Source organism: Platalea leucorodia, assembly GCF_965183815.1.
Source record: "Platalea leucorodia genome assembly, chromosome: W".
Taxonomy (NCBI): domain Eukaryota; kingdom Metazoa; phylum Chordata; class Aves; order Pelecaniformes; family Threskiornithidae; genus Platalea; species Platalea leucorodia.
Genome location: NC_138859.1, coordinates 46,703,308 through 46,727,646, shown reverse-complemented (window position 1 = coordinate 46,727,646; position 24,339 = coordinate 46,703,308). Strand labels below are relative to the sequence as shown.

The 24,339-nt window shown below is 39.6% G+C and overlaps 1 protein-coding gene across 6 annotated transcripts in view; it reads right to left on the bottom strand.

Annotated features, from left to right (window-relative positions):
- Nucleotides 1-2,951: 2,951 nt before the first annotated feature.
- LOC309601811 (mucosa-associated lymphoid tissue lymphoma translocation protein 1-like) overlaps nt 2,952-24,339 on the bottom strand; it is a 38,476-nt gene continuing 17,088 nt past the window's right edge. For 3 of the 6 annotated variants that reach the window (XM_082334955.1, XM_082334957.1, XM_082334960.1), the window contains 9 exons: nt 24,134-24,169; nt 22,094-22,297; nt 16,221-16,398; nt 14,778-14,852; nt 13,564-13,691; nt 9,651-9,800; nt 8,024-8,181; nt 7,005-7,130; nt 2,952-6,223 (listed from right to left, as the gene is read on the bottom strand). In XM_082334955.1, coding sequence (XP_082191081.1) covers nt 5,759-6,223; nt 7,005-7,130; nt 8,024-8,181; nt 9,651-9,800; nt 13,564-13,691; nt 14,778-14,852; nt 16,221-16,398; nt 22,094-22,297; nt 24,134-24,169 — 1,520 coding nt within the window. In that variant the 3' untranslated portion in view covers nt 2,952-5,758. The remainder of the gene's footprint in view (nt 6,224-7,004; nt 7,131-8,023; nt 8,182-9,650; nt 9,801-13,563; nt 13,692-14,777; nt 14,853-16,220; nt 16,399-22,093; nt 22,298-24,133; nt 24,170-24,339) is intronic. The other 3 variants (XM_082334956.1, XM_082334958.1, XM_082334959.1) reach the window with 2 other exon arrangements.

Sequence of the window (24,339 nt, the reverse complement as noted above, 5' to 3'; positions counted from 1 at the left end):
ACTAAAGGATGATCAAACTTTAAAAAAACCCCACCAACCCCCCAAAATTCCCAACCTCTCCTCCCACACCTGATGCCCTAAACCTATCTCCAATTCACAGCAAACACCTTGGATCTCAAAATGCCACGCTCCAAAAAGTGAGCAGATCTTACTCTGTCTGAATTAAAATTCTGTGCAAGGAAGGAGTAGTACTGAAGTGCATCATACTTACAGTAGTCAGGAACATACGTCAAGGTGAACATAGCCCTTAAGCTTAACGTATGTGAGAGCCGCCAGAGCTATTAATTAGCTGACAGAATGAGGAAGAGTAGTTGATGCAGGAACAAAAGCAACAACTAGAGACAGCAAAACCAGCCTTGAAATCTCCCAGTGAAGAGTTACGGAAGATGGTCTTCTGTAGCCAGAGACAGTTCAAGGACTCTCAAGATAAAAGGTTGTTTTACTGAGGAGGTAGCTTGCAGAGCTTTATGTGGATATAGAAGGTAAATTCACTCATACCATTTCTGTGGAAGGTATTTCTCCAGTCCTTTTTGAGAACCTAATCTCCTTCCAATGCTTTGATTGGACTACAAGAGGAAATGGCTTGAGCAAGTCAAAAGACGGCACTATTCAAATACCTCCTGCTGTTCAAATAGTTGCATTTTGAGAGAAGTAACAACGTCCCATACTGGACAAAGAAGTCTTGAAAAACTCCATTAGGTCAATGCACCATGTGAACTAAACCGAGGATAAAACTTCACCCGTGGTATTTGGCTATTGTCTTCCCACAATCTCAACATCAGGCACGAAGTTCACCGGTTTCCGTGACCTCTGGTGTCAAACGGTGCAATCCAGGAACAACAGCTGATCTCTACCCCAAGAAGGTTTCAGAGCTCAGCCGTGCCAAAAATCAGATAAGAGAATTACTGCAGTTAATACTTCTAGCCAGGGCCAACTTGAGTGCCAAAATGATATTCTGGCCACTTGATGCCTTCACAACGCAACAGCTGTTCTGACGTACCCGCAGCGTGTGCCAAACGGTTAACAGCGCACTAGGACGGGCATGCAGAACTGTAAAATCCTTCCTACTAAACCTACCAACAGCAGAATGATTTGAGAGTGCTATTCAAGAAACACCTCAAGAGAGAAAGCTTCTGGCCTACAGAACTCGCACAAAGACAGAAAACGAAGTGGACTGGCAGAGAAAGGCTCTCATGGGACAGTACAAATGTCTTACTGCTTATAAGGGTATGGATCTCCTTTGGCGGTTTGCCACGACACAGAAATACACAAGCGGATGCTTACCCAAAGCCAGTGGCAGCTGGTGCTGTGTTAAGTCCCAGCACGGTCTTCTATAGATCGGCAAAGAGCACGGCCAGCATAGTCAGCAAAGGCCAAGGATGTGAAATTCAAAATGCCAAACCAAAGATCAAATGAATCCCAAACCATTAGTTTTGGAGAGCTCTTTCTTTGTAAGCCTCTCATGCTCCTCTGTTCCTATCGCTCACTAGAAATAGGATCACTCTCAGAAGTTTCACGCTGCATTAACAACAGCTTCTTACATTTAATTACCCCACCTTACTGCAGAGTGGGGAGGAAAAACGAAGCAGCGCATTGGCCTTTCTGAAGCATATGAACTCTTCCTTTGCCAGAGAAGCCTGAGCTTATTTGGATCACCTTAAAACCTTTCTTCCAAACCTATTCAACATCCAAAACCAAATAACAAACACATAAGTAACTTAGGCTAGCAGATACTTCAAGCAAAAGATAAGTATTATCCCCAAACAATTGCACTTCAGGAAAAAAAACCCCAAGGCTTCAGTTCAGAAACGGCATCACAAGCCAAAGAGAGCTTTAAAAAATACCTAGGTTTAGTCATGTATTTTAATCCCACTGATTTCACAGGGATTTAAATGTTGGCTTAATTTATGCATGCTGAACTGTTAAAGTGCTTTACTGCATATGGGCCAAAGGAAACGGCTCCCTTTTGCAGCTTGTCCTTAAGAACCAGAGCATTTCACCCTTAACATCAATGATTAAAACAGTTAAAGCAGTTCCTAAAGGCAGTGATACACTACGAAAACGCCTTTCTATCGCCATTCCCTTTTTAAGCAGGGCTCAGAACGATAAGGCTTTCCTCCACAGACCCTACTGCCCCAGGCAGTTTTGTGAGACGATTTGCACAGGTCCCTCTCCACTCTCTCCAGTTCTATGATGTTTTCTTTACCACGGTCAAATATAGTTACACTTCAAGCACCTTAGGTATAGATCCTCAAAGGTTAATCAGTTCCTACCTAGGCTGGCAAAGACTGCGCACCATCGGACCACCTACTAAGCTTGAGAACTAACACGGTACGTTAGAGCCCTCCGCAGCAGGGCATCGGCGACGCTGAGCAGCCGCCGCGCTGCAGCTCTAAGCCGTGCCGGGAGACGGCTACTCACGCTCCAGCGCTGCTGCTCCCGCAAGCCCTTCCCGTGCCGCGAAGGAGGCGCCTGCAAATAGACAAGCAAATACAGTGAGCTCCCCTGCCTTTCTCTGGACAACTTTTAAGGGTTAATAATTGGATTCTTTCTCTAGCCATGTTTCTCAAGGAAATTGTCCAAATATTACTGAAACTCATTTGGATATCTTTGTGAAGCAATGGAGAAGGATCATTTAGGTTTAGCCAGCAGTACAGCTGGGATATCAGAAGCTAGACAGCATATAAATGTGCAAAAAAAAAAAAAAAAAAAATCTTCTAAGTGCATAGTTTTGAGAAACCTGTACAGGCCCTGGGTGCACATAAATTTAACTTGAGGTGAAGCTCATGATTCAGATTTTCCCTTCTTTTTTGTTAAAGAAACTATTTTATTATACACATTGTTTTAATACAGTTTGGGGGTTTTTAAAGTGGGAGGAGTAGAAGACTATAGCAACTACATATGCACAGATACATCATTTTGTGGACAACAGTTTATTATACAGTAAGAAACAGAATAAGCTTTTATACAAATTAGAAAATGTGACAAAAGAATCAGCTAAATATTACAGTACGAGGCCATGTCTCAAGCTGTAATTTTTAAGTCAATTACACAGGACAATTAATGCACAGGTACATCTCATTCATCAATAAATATTTCACTATTTAATACCCTCCAAAGGAGAGAGTCAGGAACTCGAGCTCATTTGCAGATTACTTCAGGCATGGCTGCCATTTTGGAAACGAGAACATTAAAATCCATGTACAGATATCCACCTTTCAGCGCAGAGGAATCTGAAGATCGACAGATGTGGTTAACGATGTGCTAACATTCCCACCTGAAACTTGTTACAACCACATGCAGCACCGCCCTCGGTGTCCAGCCAACACATTGTAAGACGACCAGATCCCACCAGAAGGCTGGATCTCAACTGAAGATTTAAACTGGTTTGTACACCACGTCAACGACACTCAATTATTTTATATTTTGCTGCCTACTTAATGAAAAGTGCTACGATAATTTTATAAAGTAAAAAATTATTTCATGATGGGGATCTTAATTAAAGCAGTACTGCTTATCAATATTACCTAGGCAGGAAAGGCTACTACCCATATCTGAAAATTCCCTTGAATTTTAATTACCTCACACCCCGATATTTTCATGCTTTCAAAGCATCAAGACTTTTTAAGACCTAATAAAACATCAGTGTTCTCACACTCGTCCCCAGATAGGCAAGTCACAGATTCTTCAGTATTTTGAAACAAAACCAAACATTAAAAAAAATTGATGTGTCTTTTTTGACCAAACTATTCAACCTGAATATGCAAAACAGTTTGGTGAGCCAAACTGCCCTTTCCCAAGCACAGATCAAAAAATTTTGCAACATCTAAAAGGTTTGGCAGCTAGCCCAAGCTAAGTCTATCTGTTCCCTTTGGTCAACGAAGCAATAAAGCACCATATGAAAGTAGCTCATTTGCCTTTCAGTAGAGGATCAACTGTCTTCTGAAGGTGCCTATGCCTCCACCTCTAATTGCGAGATTCTGGGGTTCAGAGGCTAAAGGCCCTAGAAGACTAGCTTACTTCTGGCATCTAGTCTATGGGTGAACCCCACCTTTGAGCTCCGGAGCAAATGCACACCTGTAGGGCTCTATCTGAAGTGTCAGGTTGTGACACGAAGCAAGCGTCCCTCACCTTCGGCAGGCTGCGTTTAAAAGTTGTTTATCTTTTATAAGTTTGTGTATGCTGGAATCTTTATTTTGGATTTTCACAGTTTTAGGGTAGACTGTGAGCATTTTTATTTGAATGAATATAAATACATTTGGCCTGGAAAACAACCGAACAGGGTTGGTTTGTTTGTTTGTTAGAGTCAGCACAGAAAAACAACAGCTGGTGTCCAGGAACACCCTCCCGTACTTCAGCCTGAAGAACCCCGAAGTTTTCCCTCATCTTGCCCATTCATTTTTAGCCTTCAGCATGTCTTACTGTGTGACTAACTATGCAATACTTCGCTTAATATGAACAGGCACTTTTTCCTCACATTTCCATTTAGTGTTCTTGCAGAACAGAACTGCAGAAATCAGATCAGTAAAAGTCTTAAGTGTGTTACATAAGGGAAAGATTATCATAATAAGAACAATCCCCCACAGTATGAATCTGCAACTTTGCTCCCTCTGATGATTTGTAATCTAGTTCTCTCTCTCTCTCTCAAAAAAAAAAAAAAAAAAAAAAAAGCGATAATGTTAGTTTACTAGCTCAGTTCAGGTTTTGTCTTCCTTGCACAGCTCTTCATCCATCTGTCAGTTGCTGCCAGACATTGGACATCTGACCATGAGAGGAGAATGCAGTCAAAGCTGATCGATTATTAGCTACATCCAAGGGACTGGAATATCAGTGACTGTTCCTAATACATACATGAGGAAAGAAAGAAACTGAGGCTTGAAGGAGATATTCTTAACACTGGAATATTAAACCACGGTATCTTCACTTCTGTAAAAGCTCCCTCTTTGCTCAGTTCATTTACCTTATGTGTCATCTTAGATACTCAATAGGAAGCTGTTACAATATATATAAATACATAAAACCTTATTTTCATGCAGTATGTAAAAAGAAATCCCTTGATATTGAACAACTGAAACTGAAAGATGGAAGAGAGAAAGGTGTATTTATCATTTTGGGGCTAATGGATTTTTTAAAATCATGTTAAATCATAGAGGACATGGAAATTCATTTTCCTGCTTAATTCTGTCAACATTTTCTCCTTTGACAGCCATAGATGTTTATCTTGTTTTTGTATATGAGGAGCAATTCCTCTCTGAAAACAGAATATTTATGAAACATACATTTACAGTAAATCTTATAACTCCAGTTGGGACTGGAGAAGCAGCTGTGGAGATCCAAGGCTTTACTATCTCAAGAGAAACTTTGTCACCACAGCCAGACTTTTATGCATTAATCCTTTAACAGAGATCGGCAGCTTCCTCCCAGAAATGCACGACTGCCGCTGTTTGTTAGCTGTTTGACTGCCAGAGAATGGAACAGGAAACTCTGAGGAGTTCAGGTTTTTCCCTGTATCAACCGTCAAATGGTAGGAGGAAAAAAAAAAAAAAATCATGCCTTTTTCATTCTTAAATCTAAATCTGTCAGTCCAGTTCTGTCTCTTTGGATCTGAAAAATTTTCGTCACAACCTTATTTCCAGTACCACCTCTAGACTCTCCAATCCCTTTTCCGTGAAGCCCCCAAACTCTAGGAGATGCATAAGCAGTGTGGAAGGTCCCCTATTCAAGGATGATACCGTGGTCCATTCTGAACGCATCACAGCTACTGCTGTTTAGAGAAGCTGAGGTTGTCAGAGAGAAGGAATTCCAGTTCAACAGTATCATCAGTGGTCTCTACTGGTACATTACTCTTTTCCACAGGGGGTGAGTAATTCTGTACTTCATGTCTTGAAGCTAATATCCTTGAAGTCCCATTGCAAGAACATGTGCCTGGTTGGCTGATGCTGTCTGAGCAAATATGGTTTGGATGGTAAACTCCTGGACAGGAATTGGGTTGGCAGTGACTAGGGACGTAGTATTTAGTTGCCACTGGACTTGATTCTATTTGATTATGAAAAGCATTATTAGCCACGCAACAGGTCTGGCGACAGTTAGTATCTTTGAATCCATGATGAAGGCCTAATTTAGCAATAAGGGGCTTCCCAACATTAACTTCCTTTCTTTCATCCATTGTATCTTCTATTCCTGGATACTCATAGTGCAAGCAAACAGTGAAGATCAAGTGTTCCTGCAAAAGAGGAAAGCAGGGTGGGGGAGAAAAAGAAAAGGTTACACTTCCTCCCCAAATAAACAATATAGGAAACACTTAAAGAGTCATAGTCTGCTGGAGAAGGAGAGACTAACCTTTTTGGGAGCTAAAGACCCCTATTAGGCAAGACTTGTTTACTGAGGACCTCTTTTAGTTAATACTTCCTCACTTGATAGTCTTTATTTCTAGAAGCACTTATATTACACCAGCTGCCAAAAGCAATGAAGAAGAGGTACCAAGTGATGTCCAGCACAGATGTTCATGACACAAAGATACAGAGAGAAACTTAACAGGGCCACAGTATGTTGAAGTGAGAACCTTTCAAAAACTGCAGGCCCAAAAGCACAGTTTGGAATGGAAGGAGATGATACGTAACATTTTCATCTCCTACTAATGACTTTGTAAGATGTGTATCTGCTTCAGGTCCCATTCTTCTTGTACTACAGGGCATAGGAACATCCCCACAGTGTGCAATAGCTTATCTTCACAAAAATAATCATCTTGTCAAAGCTCAGTACGGGCCTAGAAAATACAAAGTGCCTTGCACGACGGTATCAGGATTGCATATGCATTGATTCCCTGGCTTTTATCTTTCTGCTAAGAAACTAAAGTCACTAGATTGTGCTATTAGCCATTTTTTCCCTCCAAAGAACATGTTACTTATTATGCAGACAATACACAGCCACCTCGACAGAACTGCAAAGCAACACGATTAATCTAAATTATCTAAACAAACTTGTGAGTAATAATATATATTAACCCTTAGTTTTTGCAGTGAACTTAGCCTGGTGTAGAGGCAGTGCTTGGGAAGGTCCTTTGATACTAAATAGCTTCCAGTTTCCTCAGGAGTTCCTTTATTGGCCTCTTTAGGATCCACATCCAGGTCCTGTTGCAAGAAAAAAAAAAGAAAACCTAACTGAAGGTACAGAATTTGTAGATCATAAAATAGTTAGCAGCATTTCTTTTTATAAAGTCAGCATTTTCTTCTTCTTAAAAAGAAAGCAATCATCAATCTTGGATTACTTGCAAAAGCTGCTGAAATCACTCTTAGTCACAGGCAGAAGGGGTTACATTTGAGTAGGCTACCCTCTTTTGCTGATGGTTCCTGTCAACTTGCTGTGCTTGCTTCAGGGTTGCTCTTTTTTACCTAACTTCTGCAGTACTACAACACTATTTTTGTGGGCTAAAAATACATGTATTCATTATGCACATTAACTCAAATATTTTATTCATCAGAAGCGTCCTGTTTGTTCTATCTAAAAAGGTTTTCTGCCCCATGTCCTCTTTCATAGACATCAGAAAACAAGTTTTTTAGCTCCAAGGAGCTCTCTCTTTTACTTGTATCTTTCACTTTACTGTGAACAGCTGAGTAACATCAATGGAACTGGACAGGATTACCCAGGTGCAAAGAACTGTAAAACTAAAGCCTAAGAGACCTTGTCCAGAAAGGTAGATGTGTCCTCAGCTCACATAGGAGCTACTGACATTTAAACTTCTTTAATTAAATATAACAAATACTTGATATTAGACAATGAGAAACAAAGGAGACTTTGAAAAAGATGACCCCAGATTGATTTTAACATATTTTTATATATATTAAAAATATACAGGAAAAAAAAAAGTAAATGTGTGTCTCTGTACAGACACACACATGTAAGCACCTGATTTCAACAGCTTAGACCCATTTTACTACAAAAGATGCAGTTTGACATGGACAGACCAGACAGTTTTCAACTTCAGTGGAGGGAGAGCACCGAGACGCCAATATGAAGCACTTACGAGGGCGAAGTCTGTCACGTAGGCTCTGCAAACTACTATTTCAGGTGGCTTCTTTACTATTCGCGTGTAGATTATCATGACATTGGAAAACTCGGCTGCAAACCCCAACTGAATCTGAACACCACATTTGAATTCAAGATACATACTTTCTGGAAGCTCTGCAAATAAATAACACAACATTACATTCTAAATAAAACTTAGCATATGTATTTTCTATTTTTTAAATTTTGTTTTTCAATTCAAAAGTTTTAGAAGGTATAGACCTCTTCCTCCTGCCCTCCCTCTACCTATCACTTACATATTCACACCGAAGCAATCCAGGCTAGAAGCTGACCAGGCAGCAACACTGTGTGCTAGTATCAGACGGTACCGGGCAGACATTGCCAGAGAGAGCTGACTCAACTTCGGCTTCGCAGGTTTCTTTCCAATCTCAGTGCAACTAGCAAGGCAACGTTTACTGTAACTAGGGTACAGCTTACTGACCCAAAAATTTGTTTACATATCTGTAATCAAACCAGTAAGGTTAATATGGTATATATCCGCTAGGCAGGAGACACAGCTATAGCATTGTAAGAACCTTTGAATTTGACAGCAGAACAAGTTTCAGGTTCATTTTTTTCCTTTCACGGCCTATGCACACATTCGCAAAGCCTAGCCCGCAGCATTTTTCTTCTTTATATTTTGGATCTTTCTCAATCCATAGGAACATATCTGAAAGCGCTCAAGGGTCAATGACATCATTCTGTGTCTGTATGCTTTGTACTGATTTTTCTGTTCCCACTGGAAGTGGATTATTTAACATTATCATAGACATACCTTTACACAAATATAAAGGTTATTCTCTTCCCAAATTCCAAACACATTTTCTTCTATGCATGGCTTAAAACAAATAAACTGTAAGATAACACTATGTCTTTATAATTTTTGTTTTGCATTTCAATCATTTAAAAAACAAGAATGAAGGGCTTGATTCCACAAATAAAAATCTACATCTGTAAGAGAGTCTGCCTGCATGACTAGTTGTCTTAAAAATGCCACCCCTGACCCTCTGCCCAACCTGTCAAAGAAATTTTAAAACGTACTCCAACATATTTAGGTAAAAAAGATAAAAAGGTCTTAAACCCCACTGCCCTTCTTAAAAGAAGTCTAGAAAGCCTGGAACTGATCTCACTTGTGTTTTAGTTTTCTTAGTTGTACACACTGAAAACTCCTTTTCATCATGCACTTTTACCATACAGTTCACCTGGCTATTTTAGGTGATGACTTTAGAATGAGATTCATGATGTCTTAAGAGTGTCATTGTTAGAGACAAACAGATTACCGGGAGATCATCCCAGGAGGTGGACATCCTACAAGTCTCTCCCACAGTGTTTGAGTGGTCTTAAATATACTTACTCAGGATGAATTCTGCATGTCACCTTGTTCATTATAATCTTATGTAAGAGGTAAACCCCAACACAAAAATTTCCAAGATCTGAACATTCTAATGAAAATTCAGATATGAACTTGAATTTCTTCCATTTCCATTCAATATCACAACCCACAGACTAGAGATTGTTAAGGAAGGACAACCTCTTATTTTTCCCATCGTGCCAGCAGGATCATCTAAAAGCAGACTATACTATACCATGAGCTTTGGCCCACTGTAGGTTCCGTGCCACAGACTCTGCAGAAGATACGGTTTGTTGAATGGGATCAGTTAATGCCCTTTTCTCAGACAAACTGCTGCGGATCTCCAAAGCTTGCTTGCCTTTGGTAAGGTGACACTTGCCCATATCTAAAAATAAGATGCATATAGTTCGTCTCAAAATCAATGCTGCTGAAATGCTAACTAAATTAAGTACATCACTGCAATGTTTTTTCGTTGCTATGGTTATGCCAGTGTCAGCACTTCCATAAAAACTTGTAGTTTCGGAAGTATTCATTGCTCAGCTATTCATTCACTTAAGGCTAAAACAGCATGCCAGATGCCTGCAGAGAATCCAGAGGGTTTTGCATGTGTCCTAGTCAACGTGCTGTTTTTCAAAACAAGTTCAAGCAATATCATAGCTCTGATTCAGTAAGGTCCTAATTAAAATGACTCATTTCAAGAATGTGAATAATACCATTGGAGGGGATTTCTAAAGAACTGGAGGCAGTGGAGTATTTTAGGGGTTGATAAAGGGGCCAATGCTGTTTATTTAACATCATCACTAATGGCCTGGATGACAGGACAGAGCGCACCCTCAGCAAGTTTGCAGATGATTAAAACCTGAGAGGAGTGGCTGATACAACAGAGGGTTGTGCTGCCATTCAGAGGAACCTGTACAGGCTGTAGAACTGGGCAGAGAGGAATCTCATGAAGTTCAACAACGGGAAACACCGAGCCCTGCACCTGGGCAGGAATAACCCCATGCACCGGTACAGAAAGGGGACAGACTTGCTGAAAAGCAGCTTTGCGGAGAAGGACCTTGGGCACCAGGAGGACACCAAGCTGACCACGAGCCAGCAACGCATTCTTGTGGCAAAGGCAGCCAACAAGAATAGCGTTGCCAGCAGGCCAAGGGAGGTGATCCTTCCTCTGTGGTCAGCACTGTTGAGGCCACATCTGGAGTGCTGGCTCCAGTGCTGGGCTCACCAGTACAGGAAGGACATGTACATACTGGAGAGAGTGCAGTGAAGGGTCACAGAGATGAGAGGCCTGGAACACCTCTCACGTGAGAGAAGTATGAGGGAACTGGATCATCTTTTGTATGAGGAGAAGCTGAGAGAGCTGAGACTGTTTAGAATGGAGAGAACGTGGCTCAGGGGACTTCTTATCAATATGTATAAATACTTGATGAGGGAAAGTAAAATAGACAGAGCCAGACTCTTCTCAGTCAAGACCAGTGACAGTACAAGAGGAAGGAGATGCAAAATGAAATAAAAAAATCCACTTAACCGTAAGAAAAAACTTTTTACTCTAAGGGTGATCGAACACTGGGACAGGTTGTGCAGGGAGACTGTGGAGTCTCCATCCTTGTCCCCCCACATGGACAAGGTCCTGAGCAACCGGCTCTAGTTTACTCTGCTTTGAGCAACAGGGTTGGACTGGACAATCTCCAGAGGTCCCTTCCAACTTTAACCAGTCTGCGATTCAAACTTACTCCTAAATGTAGGGAGTTTGATTGTTCAATTACATTTAAAGGTGACATTTTCAGATAGTTTTGCTGCATGCAGAAAGTCAAAACCTATCGCCTGCAAAGTGAATTAAAAAAATCCTGGAAAATTTCCATTTATGAGTTCATAAAAAATGAAATAATGAAGGCTATTTACATGGAACACCTCTAACACGAACACTCCTTTGGAACATTTTCAAGTGTCATCAGTGCACCAATGTACTCACTAACACCCAATATCTGGTAACATTGACAACAGCGGTTATCACGTTGCCTGACAAATCAATCTTTCTCTCCACTCTGAGTTTAAGAATGAGATAAGTAATAGGTCACACATCAGAACATCTACAGCATGTGACATTAACCTGGCAGTACAGACGAAGCAGTAAGAGTCAGTCATATTTTACAGGACATTTGGGGAAGCGTAGGGAAAATGGGTGATGGAAGAACTGTGACATGTTCTTATGGGGAAGCCATGAAGGTGGGGGGAACAGGAGAGAGAAATCTCAGAGAATACTAACCCACTTAAGAACACCCAAAAGCAATGACAAAAAAGATGGGGGGAGGAAGAAGGTGAGAATATTTTTGGATATTTGTTCATTATAAAATTTGTAAACTTCTTATGCAAGTTGAAAGACCGATTGGTCTGTGACCATTGCAGAATACGAGCGGGTGTCTGTTCTACTCCTACTCCTGTTTGGAACAAGCTGACAATGGGAGAACATGGGATAAAAACTAAAGATGTAGTATATACATATACTATAGATGTAGTATTGATGCTAGGATGAGCAGATTACAGTGTTCTCTTTTCACAAAACAGTAACTAACAGTCAGAATGTCCCAGAAGGCAAGAAAGATGAGGGAAAGGGAAGATATTGGGGCCTGCTTCAAAACAGAGTTTCAGGAACGATGACTTAATGAATTCGAGCTGAAATAGAGCAGCTGGTGAGCATCCAGCAGGAGGAGCTTTATCAGAGCTTCTGCCAGGCTTTCAGGAAACACAGCTACAGCTAGCTGCAAATGAGAGAACAGCAAGTCCTCAAATTCTTCCTTTGTATTTAGGTAATGGCAAAATTGAGTAGTACTGTATGCAACTAAAAAGTAGAAATCTTAATGTAAAAAGCACTCTGCTTGTCTGCACCTGGCAAAAGAAGAAAACCACATCACCCTGCGCGGGGGGCGGGGGGAATCAACTTCAGCCCTAGGCTTTGGAAAAATTGTTTTAGTTTTACCATCTACAGACCCTATTTCTTCAGGATAATTCTGAGATCTTCTGAAATTTTAACTTTTCACAGAAACTTAATGGAAAGTTTAACAAATAAGACTGAAAATACAGAACACTAAGTTTGTTTTATGGGATCTAGGCAAGCAGCACACCAACTATAAGCAAAAAAGACAGGGAATATATATAAGAATATATACCAGACAAACAAGCAAATGGTAACCAAGAACCATCACATTTCAATTTCATCCTGGGGGTATGCTGGATTCCTATTGCCACCAATGACATAAATTCCATGCTGATATTTCAGCTAGTCAACCAATGATCTCTTCCCTTTCCTCAGCAGAGCACTGACAGAGGCTCTGTTGGTCTAGTCTTTGCATTTCATTTTCAACTGACCTGTTTAAAGCAGAACTTTCCTGTGCATTTAGGATCCTCTCAGATTTTTTTCTGCTTTTTGGATCCCTGTCAAAAGACAGACTGGGCAAAATGCCGAGACCTGCAGTTGCACCAAGTACACTGGAAACCACAGCAGAACTTGGCTGATTACGTACATTACCTACAAATAACAGAATCTTACACAGACAGCTCTTTTGTTAATGGCCGTCTCTATTCTTCTATGTTTTCAGCAAATGTTTGCACAGAAGCAATACATTTTTCACTTTAGCACTTCTCCCATCAATTATAAAAGACAATTACCAAACCAGGCATATTAAAACAGTGGATTGCCCTTTATAGTGCACTTATAGCCTTTGATAGAGAGCAAATAATTATCATCACTATAGCACCCTCTGAGGTAGGTAGGACTCAGTTAATTGTTTAAATGAACGTGGAAATGACTGGACTACCACTAGCAGCTGACACCACAAGACAGAAGAGTAGTGTCTGTGGATGGACAATTCAAGGCTCCATGCAGAAAGACACTCAGAACAAATAAGGTTCACTAAAAAGGAGAGTATCAAATTGATCACTATTAAAGAAGCTCAAATCCCTTTATAATATCATGATCTTTGTTAACGTGCTGCCCTGCTTCTTGATAAAAGCTGCTATTGTAACAAAATGCAACAAGAATGAGCTTAAAGTAGCTTAACACATTCACCATGAGAAGAACGACATTGAAAGAGAGAAGTTTTTAGTAATGCAGGCTGAGAAGACGGTTAGTGCAGTAAGCTGGAGTTCACCTTCTGCAACCTCATCAAGCAGTACAGTAATCTTCTTGTCTTCTAACAAACGGTCCTTCAAGAACTTCATGAAGATTCCATTGGCCAACCCCAACTGCTGAATTTCAAAAGCTTCTGCTCCTTGGCACCTGTGGGATCACCAATATCAGACAATGAAGAAACACTGAAACATCTGCACGATTAATATCAACATGAGGACAAAAGGAGTAAAGTTATGTTGGGAACGGGGGGAAATAAACCCCACAATTTGAAAACCAGGTTGTGTCTAAGGCCAGCCTGCTCTTCATGTTCATTTGCAAGCAACTCATTCTGGGAAGGTTTCACTTACAGTCAAGCCACAGACCAGAGCTGATGTCAAACTGTTTATATGAGGAGCTTAAATTTCTCATAGAAGACTTCATTAAAGCTCTTGACTACTTCTATTCAACAGCTTTTGCACTTGACTTGAAAACTGATAGAGAGAGGTTATTTAGCTTTCTGCTTAAGTAACCTCTTCAAATAGTTTCAGTTGCAGTTGTAACTTTATTCTTTACACCTAGAATAAGAAACACAGGAGCCAATCTATATGCTACTCCTCCAATAATTCATTAATTTACATTTCTAACACATTTTTTTTCTAGAAATTTAACTTGCATTAACAGAGGAGACACATGACCAAAGAGGGTACAGCACAGACGTTACAGTTTATCAACTGCTCCACAGTACTTGACCTTCTGTATGAGCTCCCAGTGCAGTAAGTACCATTAGGAACACACACCACATAACTCCCCCTTCCCCATCAGCACAAAGAAACAGAACATTATGGGTCTGAGGGTAAAATTTGTTTTTTTCTTCTCTGTGTTTTCTTCATCTCTAGTAAACAATACTTAGATGAGTAGAACACTCCTACGAGTAACCATTAGAAAAAGATAAGGAACACTGTCCAGCAGTTTCTGGTTTGCTGAATGCAGTTCTCTCACTGGCATTACCCTATATCTAAATGGGAACATTAAATACTGGGAATCATTACACATACATTTTCAGAGTCAGTTAGATTGTGGAATGATTCAAAGAAAGAAGTAAAAAAGATAGTATGAGGACAAAGATATGGATATAAATTACTGGTCCCTTAACACCACAGTTAGTGTTTTTCTTTAAAAGATTAACTACACGATCTCCCTGGTCACTTCTGGCTTCAAAACCTCTGTGGCATAGCAGAAGAAAGATTTCCTTACGTTGCATATCCAAAAACAATGTTGGCCGTAACCTTCAGAGCATCTAAGATAAGAATTGTGTCATCGTATTCATTTCTGCAATAAATGGAAACACAAAAAAGTAAAATAATAATTTGAGAACTAATAATGGTACCAAATTCTACAGTTGTTCAAAATACCAAAACCACATAGTTCAGAAACAGTAATTTTTTTTCTCTCCTACAATTCTGGAATGAATCCTGACTGCTAAAAGACAAAAATCAGCATCGTCAGCACTCTTCACGAAGACAACGTAAAGACACAGTCAGGTATCACGCGTTACCCAGATGAGGGCGTGCTCTATTAACCAATATAGACTTTGGCTACAATCTCTTAAAAAATGATTTCTGATAACTAGCCATTTTAAGTTATAACAAAAACTATATGATTTTTTTTTCTTTCCTCTCAAAACATGGTGTCTGCATAGTTAACATGAGGTTTATGTAGCAGTATGTTCTATTTGGACAGCAGATTGTGAAGCTGAATTGGGTCACTGGCATTTCATTAGCAGTGAAGTTTACGGGCTCTACAAACACTAAAGCACTAGCTATTTTCTATTATGAAACATTCCTTAGAGACCAATTTTCAGAAGTGCTGACTGAAGAGCTGATTTCAAGTGCAAGTTTAATCGGGTATAGTAGTCCCTTAACATGGAAAGAAAATAGTACTTTGTTTAGAAAAATCCAATAAACCAGTTGATTTTTAAGCTCTAAATAAAGATACAACATCCCCAGCATAAAAGCAGTCCACAAAATCCATGCCTCTGAAGAGTTCTAAAACAAGCACTTCACTTCAGCCGTTCTGTCAAATTAACATGCCTTTGATCATAAGAATTCTCCTTCCTCCCTGTAATGATGAAGATAGTTAATGATGCAAGCAGAAAGGGTCATTTTTCTTCTTTAAGGTGCCCAATTTCACTTTTACCTAATAAGACTGATGCTTTATAACTTTTAAACAACAACAAAAAAAGAAGAAATAAATGTCATTCAAATCAAGAGTCAAGTATCTGCCCATGGAAACAAAGTCTAATCACCAGCTTCACATTTCCATCCAAGGCCAAAGGCGAAATAAATCTGTGAATGAATCCTATTGACTTTAAAAGTACCCAGATGCAGGCTGTGAATTCTCAGAACCGTGAACTTTCAAGTACAGTGAATTCTCAGCCCAGACTAAAGATTTCTCCTCAGCGTGAAGTCCAGCTTTCTCTCAAGATCCCTTGCTATTCTCTCAAAGTGGCTGTTCAGTTTTATTTGTTCATTTTCAAAATAGGCTCAGTTTTAATCTGTTGCTGCAGTGAATAAACTGAACTTCACAGCTGGTTCCCAAGAGTACAGTCATTAATACCCTCTCCCTCTATCGTGAAGCAAAAACATCCCTCAAACATCTAATGTCAGTTCTCACTATTCATGAATTATGAGATGATACCTTTTCCGACACATATCCAGTAGGAATACATTAAGTCCCGTCTCTTTTTCCTGCATTAGTTTGAGGATGTTCTGCACACACAGACAGTTTGCAGATCGGTAGGGATTTGGAGCATCGATAGGAACCATGAAACTGTTTCCATAGTTTTCGTAGCCATGGCCAGCATAGTATAACAAACCTGAGAGTTCAAAATATATGTGACTGAAAACACAGTTCAAGAGTACCGTGCAACATTTCTATAAATTTTAGCATGGTCAAAAACTGCATGCACTATGTCCACACAACGTGCCTGTGGAGATTAAGATCATTCAAGCTACTCCAAGCAGTTTTTTTAATACCGATATGCCTTTGTTAATACAGGAAGGAAGGGGAGGAACCACGTTAACATCAACGTCACAATACACAGACACAACAAATTAAAAACTAAAAAAAAAAAAATCACTCATGCAATAGAATCAATCAGATATTTGCATCCAACACACAAAGTTAAATACTCTTAAAATGCTTTAAGTAATGACCTCTAACAGAAATAATCTGTTATATATGATACATAACTCACAGATATGAACAAGAAAACGTGCCAACTGCGAAACATCTTCTCCACACGTGCAATTACGAAGCTGCGAGTAGCAGTGAGTCAGTGCAGATTTTATAGATAGAAAAAAATAACACTGAACAGTTTGGATGGATTTTTTTCTTTTTTTTTTTACTTACCATTAATCATTGGCAATTCTTAAAAGTACTTTAACTAGAAAAAAATCAGAGAAAAACCTTGCTTCAACTATGAGAGCATTTTGCAAGTTTTTAGTTTTGCTGTTTCCTCTGTACAGTCAGTTTCTCCATTTGTTTTTGTCTGTTTTATAGGGAGGGATAAGAAACATTTTTACACTGGGGGGAGGGAGGGAGGGGAAGGATTATTCCATGATCTTGTCTGGTAGGACTCCAGAGCACATTCCCATTACCAAACTACCAACAACTACCAACAACTCATTTTTAGTTGATTGCATCTACATCTCTTTACAGTTAGACTCCTGACTCTTGTGGGTCTACTAAACAAACAAATAAAAGATTATCCTACAATCATCTCCCTTGTGTCAATACACAGCAGTCTACAATATTTTAAGATTTAAGATCTTCAATAAAACATGCAATAGTTTTGTATAAAGAAAACATATCATGGAATTAAAAAAAGCTTTTCTTAACCCTGAAAAAGAGAACTGCAACCTAGGGCTTAGATTTTACTTATATGAATAAAAATGTCAAATATTAAAGTCATATCAATTTGCAGTAAGATTAGATGATCTTAGCATTAATAACCTCCACTGCCATAAAATGCAGTTACCAGAAGCTTGTATGATTAAATGGAATTTTCCAATTGTCTGTTCCCAGTGCGGTTTTTGCTTATCTATGGCAAGTTCCATCTTCTCAAAAAAATTTTTATTTATCTATACAAAGCAGTCTATGGGTCAGATCTTCAATTAGTATATAGTGCTGCAGCTGAACAGAAGTCAACAGAGATATGACAGTTTATGCTAACTGGAGATATGGTCTTCTTACGTCAGTATGCTTACAAAAAACAGCTGTGAAATTTATGTCACTACAAAACTTGAATATTCAGAAAAAACAAAATAAGCCTTACCCTAACATACTAAAATGGTCTACGTTTAAATCAGCTTGTGTAGGTAGGTATGCCAGGTGGTTTTACCTTTTCGTTACAGATAGCCACAACAAATGAAAGTACTCTCACACAGCCCTGCACTTTTTGTAAAGGAATACCAAGATGTAACTATAGCCCTTCAAACTAAGCCTTTGGTTCTCTTTTACTTGTAAGCTCTCGAGTCATTAACAACTACGCCAAGACCTTGCAAACTGCTCCATTCAATCAACAGTGCTCAATTTCTTTTTATGGGAAACACGCATAGTCAAGACAAGCAGCCAGCAAGTGCATACAAGGTAAACTCCGGGATGCAAGGCTTCACTTTAAACAAAGAGCCTAATGGTTATTCGTTTGCCAGTCTTGGAAAATGGCTTTATTCAATTAAAAGTTAGATTTCTAAAGGCCACAGAATTTAAAGCATATGAATAAAAACCTAAACAAATAAAGGTACTATTAGGCTATTTATAAGATCCCAATGGTTACCTGAGACAGGATAGTTTCAAGAGTTAAAAATGAAGTTAAGTGCCACGTGCATGACTCCACGTCAGGTCCTAAGTTAAAAGGAAACTCTTAAATTTGATTTCCACAGAGTTTGGATCTGGACCTAAATCAAGGTTATATTTGAAGTTATACATATATCTGAGTGTATGTTAGATAAGTAATTGGACTGCCTGAAGGAAATAAGTCTCTTTAATTTAAAGCACGATTTATTAGAGTATTTCCTCAATGAATAGAAATATTTCAGAAATAACAACTACACTTCTATATCCTTGGCGGATGACTGTGCTATGCTCATTTGTTGAGTACCTGCAACAGTTAATATGTTGAGCTCAAGATCAGAAATAAATCTCTGCATACCCAGAGTAAGTAGAGTAAACATGTTTGGAAGGCCTCATTAGACGCTTTGACACAACAATTTTAAGTAGGCTCAAGTTCCCCATAGACGTCAGCGTTTAAGCGCTAGCTGCCTCTCTCTCTTGCTTTCTCTCTCTCTCTCTCTCTTTTTCAAAAAGAAAGCAGCCTAACTATTTTTAGCCTTTAAAACATATGGGTCTACGCTTTTACCGCTTGTGGAATACAATATTAATTGCACCCTACATTTAGAACAACACAAACTAGGACATTAGAAGAGACAATCATCATCACTTTGTTTACTACTCCTGCTTTTAAGGAACAGTATCTGAAATGCCACTTTCCTGGCAGTAAGCAAGAATTACACAATGTCATATTAGGCATCATGAATGTGTGTAACAAGGACTAAACAGAAGTAGCCACTATGCCTCTTCTATTTGGAGCTGTGCCCACTAAAAATGCAATAAATCATTATCTATTTGTGCACTGACAGCATCTTTTATATGCTTGAAGCCATTAATAGCCACTATCCAGAAAGAACAAAGCGACCATTTAAATCGAAGTAGTTTTTGCCAAACACTACTGAAAGAATGCTCTGCTTACCTTTCAGAAATATCAACTTGCTGGAAAAATACAACTGAAAAAATATGCCTTATAAGAGCTTTCATATGGTGCTGGTGAGAAACTCATTAAAGCCTTTCAGTACTTTATTTTCTAAATCCATGTCAAAAATTATAGAAAAAAATTGAGAAGGCACAAGAATCTAGAAGCTCACTCAAATGTATACACACATCTATTTCCCAGGGAACCAAAAAAGAAAACTGCTATCAGAAAGTCTGCTAAACTTTACTGCCATAATTAGTCTTCATGTCATGCAAGTTTTGGCTCTGACATAAATGCCCAAATGTCAGATCAGCCAGTTCTGCACAGACAGATCATCAGGTAACACACTATTAAAAAAGTCATACTAAGAAATAATCTGACCTTGTGTTCCAAAAAAAAAAAAAAAAAAAATCAAATAATGTGTTCTTGGGTGGGTGTTACTATAGGAGTTCTGCAATTTAAATAGGACAACTGGCAGAACTTTTTGGTCTCTGAATCATTTCTGGAGTCGTTTATGCAATCTTAGCTTTTAGAAAACTGACAAAAATAGTGGCAGTCAGCAGCAAACTCCTCAATGCCCAGAGAAGAACTTTTCTTACACTCCAAGCCGGGTCATTCTAGGCCTTTTCCATGCAAGACATAAAGGTTTTTTCTCTATGCATCAATTCCACCGTGGTCTCCCCAGCTAGCACAGCCACCAGTTCTGTCTTGTGCTTTGTCCCCCAAAATCAAGTTTATGCAAGACAAGGAATCCCAATATATGAGTAATCATCTAAGAATCAATGCATATCAGTAGTAGCAATGCATACCAGACCCGACTGGTTAGTAATTATCCCAGCACAAGGCACCTCCTGTGCAGTATCTGGAGGAGAGCTTAAAACTATCATTAATACTCTATTACAGGTATCTTATAAATGGATGTGTGACTCAAACAACAAAAACTTAGAGGGAAAAAAAAAAAAAAAAGAGAAATGTGTTAAACACACATCTTTCAGTATGCATATTTTGCTTAATTTATCCTCCCATAACTTAAACCAATACTAATGATATGCTGCAGCATCACTCTAACGGTTCTACTGCAATTTAGATGTGAGAGCCTTGGATTTTTGTGGGGTGTTATTTCTAAGTCTCAAGACATTAAGAAAAAGGAGAAAAAAATAAATGAGGGCTGCTTCCTGCTTAAGCAGCATAACCGCTATTAAGCTTTCTGTCTAATGTGCAAAGATACACAGAAAGAGTAAATTTTATACTCTATATTCAGACGTTCCACAGAGCTGTGAAACCACAGTTGTCCCTGAGTTCTGCCCAAACAGGAATCTTAGTATTCAACTCAGTGAAAAGTCCTTTATTATTGACAACGACAGAAAGTCAGAACCTGAAGTCCACAGCTCACCAGTTTCTCAGTTAATGCCTTTCCTTATGCAAGGTATATCCAGCAAAGGATGATGTCAATTCTTCTCTGTTTTATTTTACTTCTTTGAAGTGCATAGACATAAGAGACCTACATTTTCATTTTACATAAACAAACGTCTTTTCAATTTGCTTTTTGAAGTAGAAATCCGGGTTTGCACAACTCACTCTCACTCCCTGTCAAGGACATTATGAAAAGCCCCGTGCTTGCCAGCCCAGCATCACAATAACTGAAAGGAACCAGCAATTCAAAACAAGGATTTCTACTTAACCTGAAAACTGGGCAAAAAAGAAGAGGGCAAAAAAGATTGCATCCAATCTGCGGAGTGTTATGCCCTAACTCCGAAGCACAATGTTTTTCTCCTATTTCTGCACTGCACATTTTACTTTGAAACATCTCCATGAGAGAGATGCTTTGCCTGCGTCCCACTCTCCGGCCCCCCAACACACCTGGTACCCGAGTGCGGCTCCCTGCCAAGGCAGAGAAGCGCACCCCCTCCCTGTTCTCCAGGGCTGAGAGCGGGGCAGCCGCTCCCACGAGCCCGGGACGGACATCCAGACGGCAGCAGCGTTCTGCAGACACGCAGCAGAAAGACGGGGTGAATGGAGGGGTCCCACCAGCAAGCCCAGCACGGGAGCCGTGCTGTGCTTCGGGCTGTTCCCCGCCTCCCCAGCAGAAATGCAACCCGGCAGTCCCAGTGCGCCAAGGGACTGGCCAGCCCTAAGCAAATCGTTAACTTGCAGGCACGGGGAAGGGAGGAGGGCTACAGAATAGAAGTTCACAAAGAAGGTGTTTAAGAGGTCTCCTAAAAGCAGCAAGGACTGCTGCCCAAGACTACATGTAGTCTTGTATACTGCAGTTACACAGTTTTCCACTACTCTGCTACTAGCTCGTTTCCATGATACACCACCGCAGGCGACACAACTGACTACTCTTGCTCTTGCCTAAAAGACTACTACAAACTAGTACTAAGGACTTCTTCATACAGATGTGCACCTTCTGCAGAGCATGCTGTCAAATATGCTATACAGATGCAGCAGCTTTTAGCAGACAAACACACCAGTACTATCAAACAAAAAAGTGCATTGTAGTTTTAGGTGTGGCTAAAGAAAAAAGTTCCAACATTTTATCTGTTCTCAGAATAAAGAAACAATAACATTTCAACCAAAGTCAAAGGATATGCTGGTGGGTGTTTTTAACTTACTTTTCCCATTCTATGCGCACGTTATTTATGATGAAGTTTGTTTTGCTGTCAGGTATAGTGAGCTGGCAGAGGTAAATACCAGATGTTTGTGTACTCGATGCGTCACAAAATTGACCTACTTCAGAAGGGGTATCACATGTTCTTACCATACACTCCTTTGTCCAGGAGAAGTAAAAATTCATCCACTGCATTTCGCATCTCAGACTCAGTAAGATCCAGCAAAGAAACAACTTTGAAATCCAGCTGTCTTAGCAAATTGGTCAATTCATAGACATCTACCATCGGAGCCTTGAGTTGGGGGTGATTCCAGTAGCTCATGTTTCCTATTAACAGAGCTACCTTGTCTGTTGCTGCAAAGACAAAGGAAAAAAACCCACACCATGTTTATATATTCCATGGGTTCAATACCTTTAAATTTAATTTCTTCTCAAGTGAAAATAGTATCCAATCGCACTTCAGGCACAATATTTTATATGATTTTCAAAGTCATCCTACATCAGCAATACAGCTCAACTCTCTTCTCATCCAAAAACCAAAAAAAACCATTTCAGCATGGTCTGACAGTCAACATATCTGAACTGTGATGCATCTCAGACCGGATAATCTGTCGCAAAGTGAGTCACTAAGGCTATCTCCCATTTCTTTCATTTTTCTGAAAGCACAGACTATTACTGAATTCCCCCATGCAAGAAGAAATTTAATAAACATGAAAATTCTTATGGCGTGTTGCCAAAGCTATGGCCAGTATGCTTTCCCCAAACCCTCAAATTTTCTTATGCTTCTTAAAAAACAAACAAAAAACCACGACACACAAAAGACCACTTTCACATCTCCATCTCCCATGTCCTGTCTCTCTAAAACATGGTACATTTAGGTGGAAACTTTCACAGGTCAGAAGTAAAAAGTCTTTTTTCTGTTTGTTAATGTTTCTTTTTACTGTTGCTCTGGTTAAAAACAATTATACAGAGATACGAGAAATTTACAAAATTTGGAGGGAAGTCTACTGATATTCTCATAGTTTGAGATACATTCACTTTGATTTTAATAGAAGTAATTCTGTCATAAGTAAACAAAGCAGCAATGAAAGGGGAAAAAAGTCACCTTGACAGAAATGCTTTTGAGATCACTAGCCTGATTTTTACCCAAAAATTGCACACTAAGTTACAGAAAGGCACTTATTCAAAGCAAGGCGTTTCCTCCCAGGTTTGTTACTTCTCCTCTCCAATAGGAATTATTGTCCCACAGCTCTGGTGGCAAATGAGATCACATGAATGCCCCAAACCTGCTTCAGAGTCAGTACCCCCGCACAGCTGGAGCCAGAAGAGAATCTGCCCGTAGCCTCAATGTCTAACATTTCATCTCCTTCAAACAAGATGTTTTCAACATTTTTGCAGCTGGAAAACCTCCAAGGTCTTGAACAGTGCAAGCTATTTTAAACAGCAGAGACTGAGTGACAGTGGCATACCGTCACTGAAAAACACTTTTAAAAGTACAAGCTTTCTAATTAATTTAGAAAAGATGAACCAGGACTGGGGAGCACTTACACTCCCTCTCACACTGATGAACCTGAAAGAGTGGTAAAATTTTGACAGAGGCCAGCAGCCTTTCCACCTGGTTTAGCATCAAGACAACATTCCTGACCACAGTCAAGTCTACCGTGCAAATTTAGGAATGCAATTAAAAAGCCCCAGCAACTATTCTTCATAACACACATATGCTATCCATCTACCTTTATGAGCTTCAGCTCAGGATCAAAGTATCCACACGCTGTGCATAGAATAGCTGAGCTCGCAGGGGCGGTATACAGACAGACTGCCAATCCTTTTTATCACAGCATCCTAATACCACTACCTCCAACTGCTGAAGTATTCCAAGTAATGGAGTAACACACTGGCTAAGGTCGTGGCCAGAGGAATTTGAAACAGTAAACTGAAACAGATGAGAAGTTGTAGACACTCCACCAAGTCACTAAAAATACCGGTGCCCTCACCACGGTTTACTACTGAAAGGGCATGCAAGCATTATAAAGGACTATAAAAATACACAGAAGTCTCCCTCCCTGCAGCTATTTACACGCCCTACAGTTACTTCACTAGCAGTGGCAGAAGCAGCAATATTCAGAAACAGCAAAATCTATCTCCTAGATACGAAATACATACATCCATTACAGCCACAACACTACTTACCAACAGGTCTGTGATTTGATTGTTCTTGTAGGTCTGCTTGAAATAGATTAAAAGAGCAGATCATCAGTAACTACAGTCATAGTTGCCAATGTCAGAAAATGAACCGCATGTTCCATACAGCCATAGCCTATTGGTACTGCTTTGCCTAATAAGTTACTAGTTTAAGACAAAAAAGTACTCTTTTTTTTTTGTTTTGGTGGGACTTT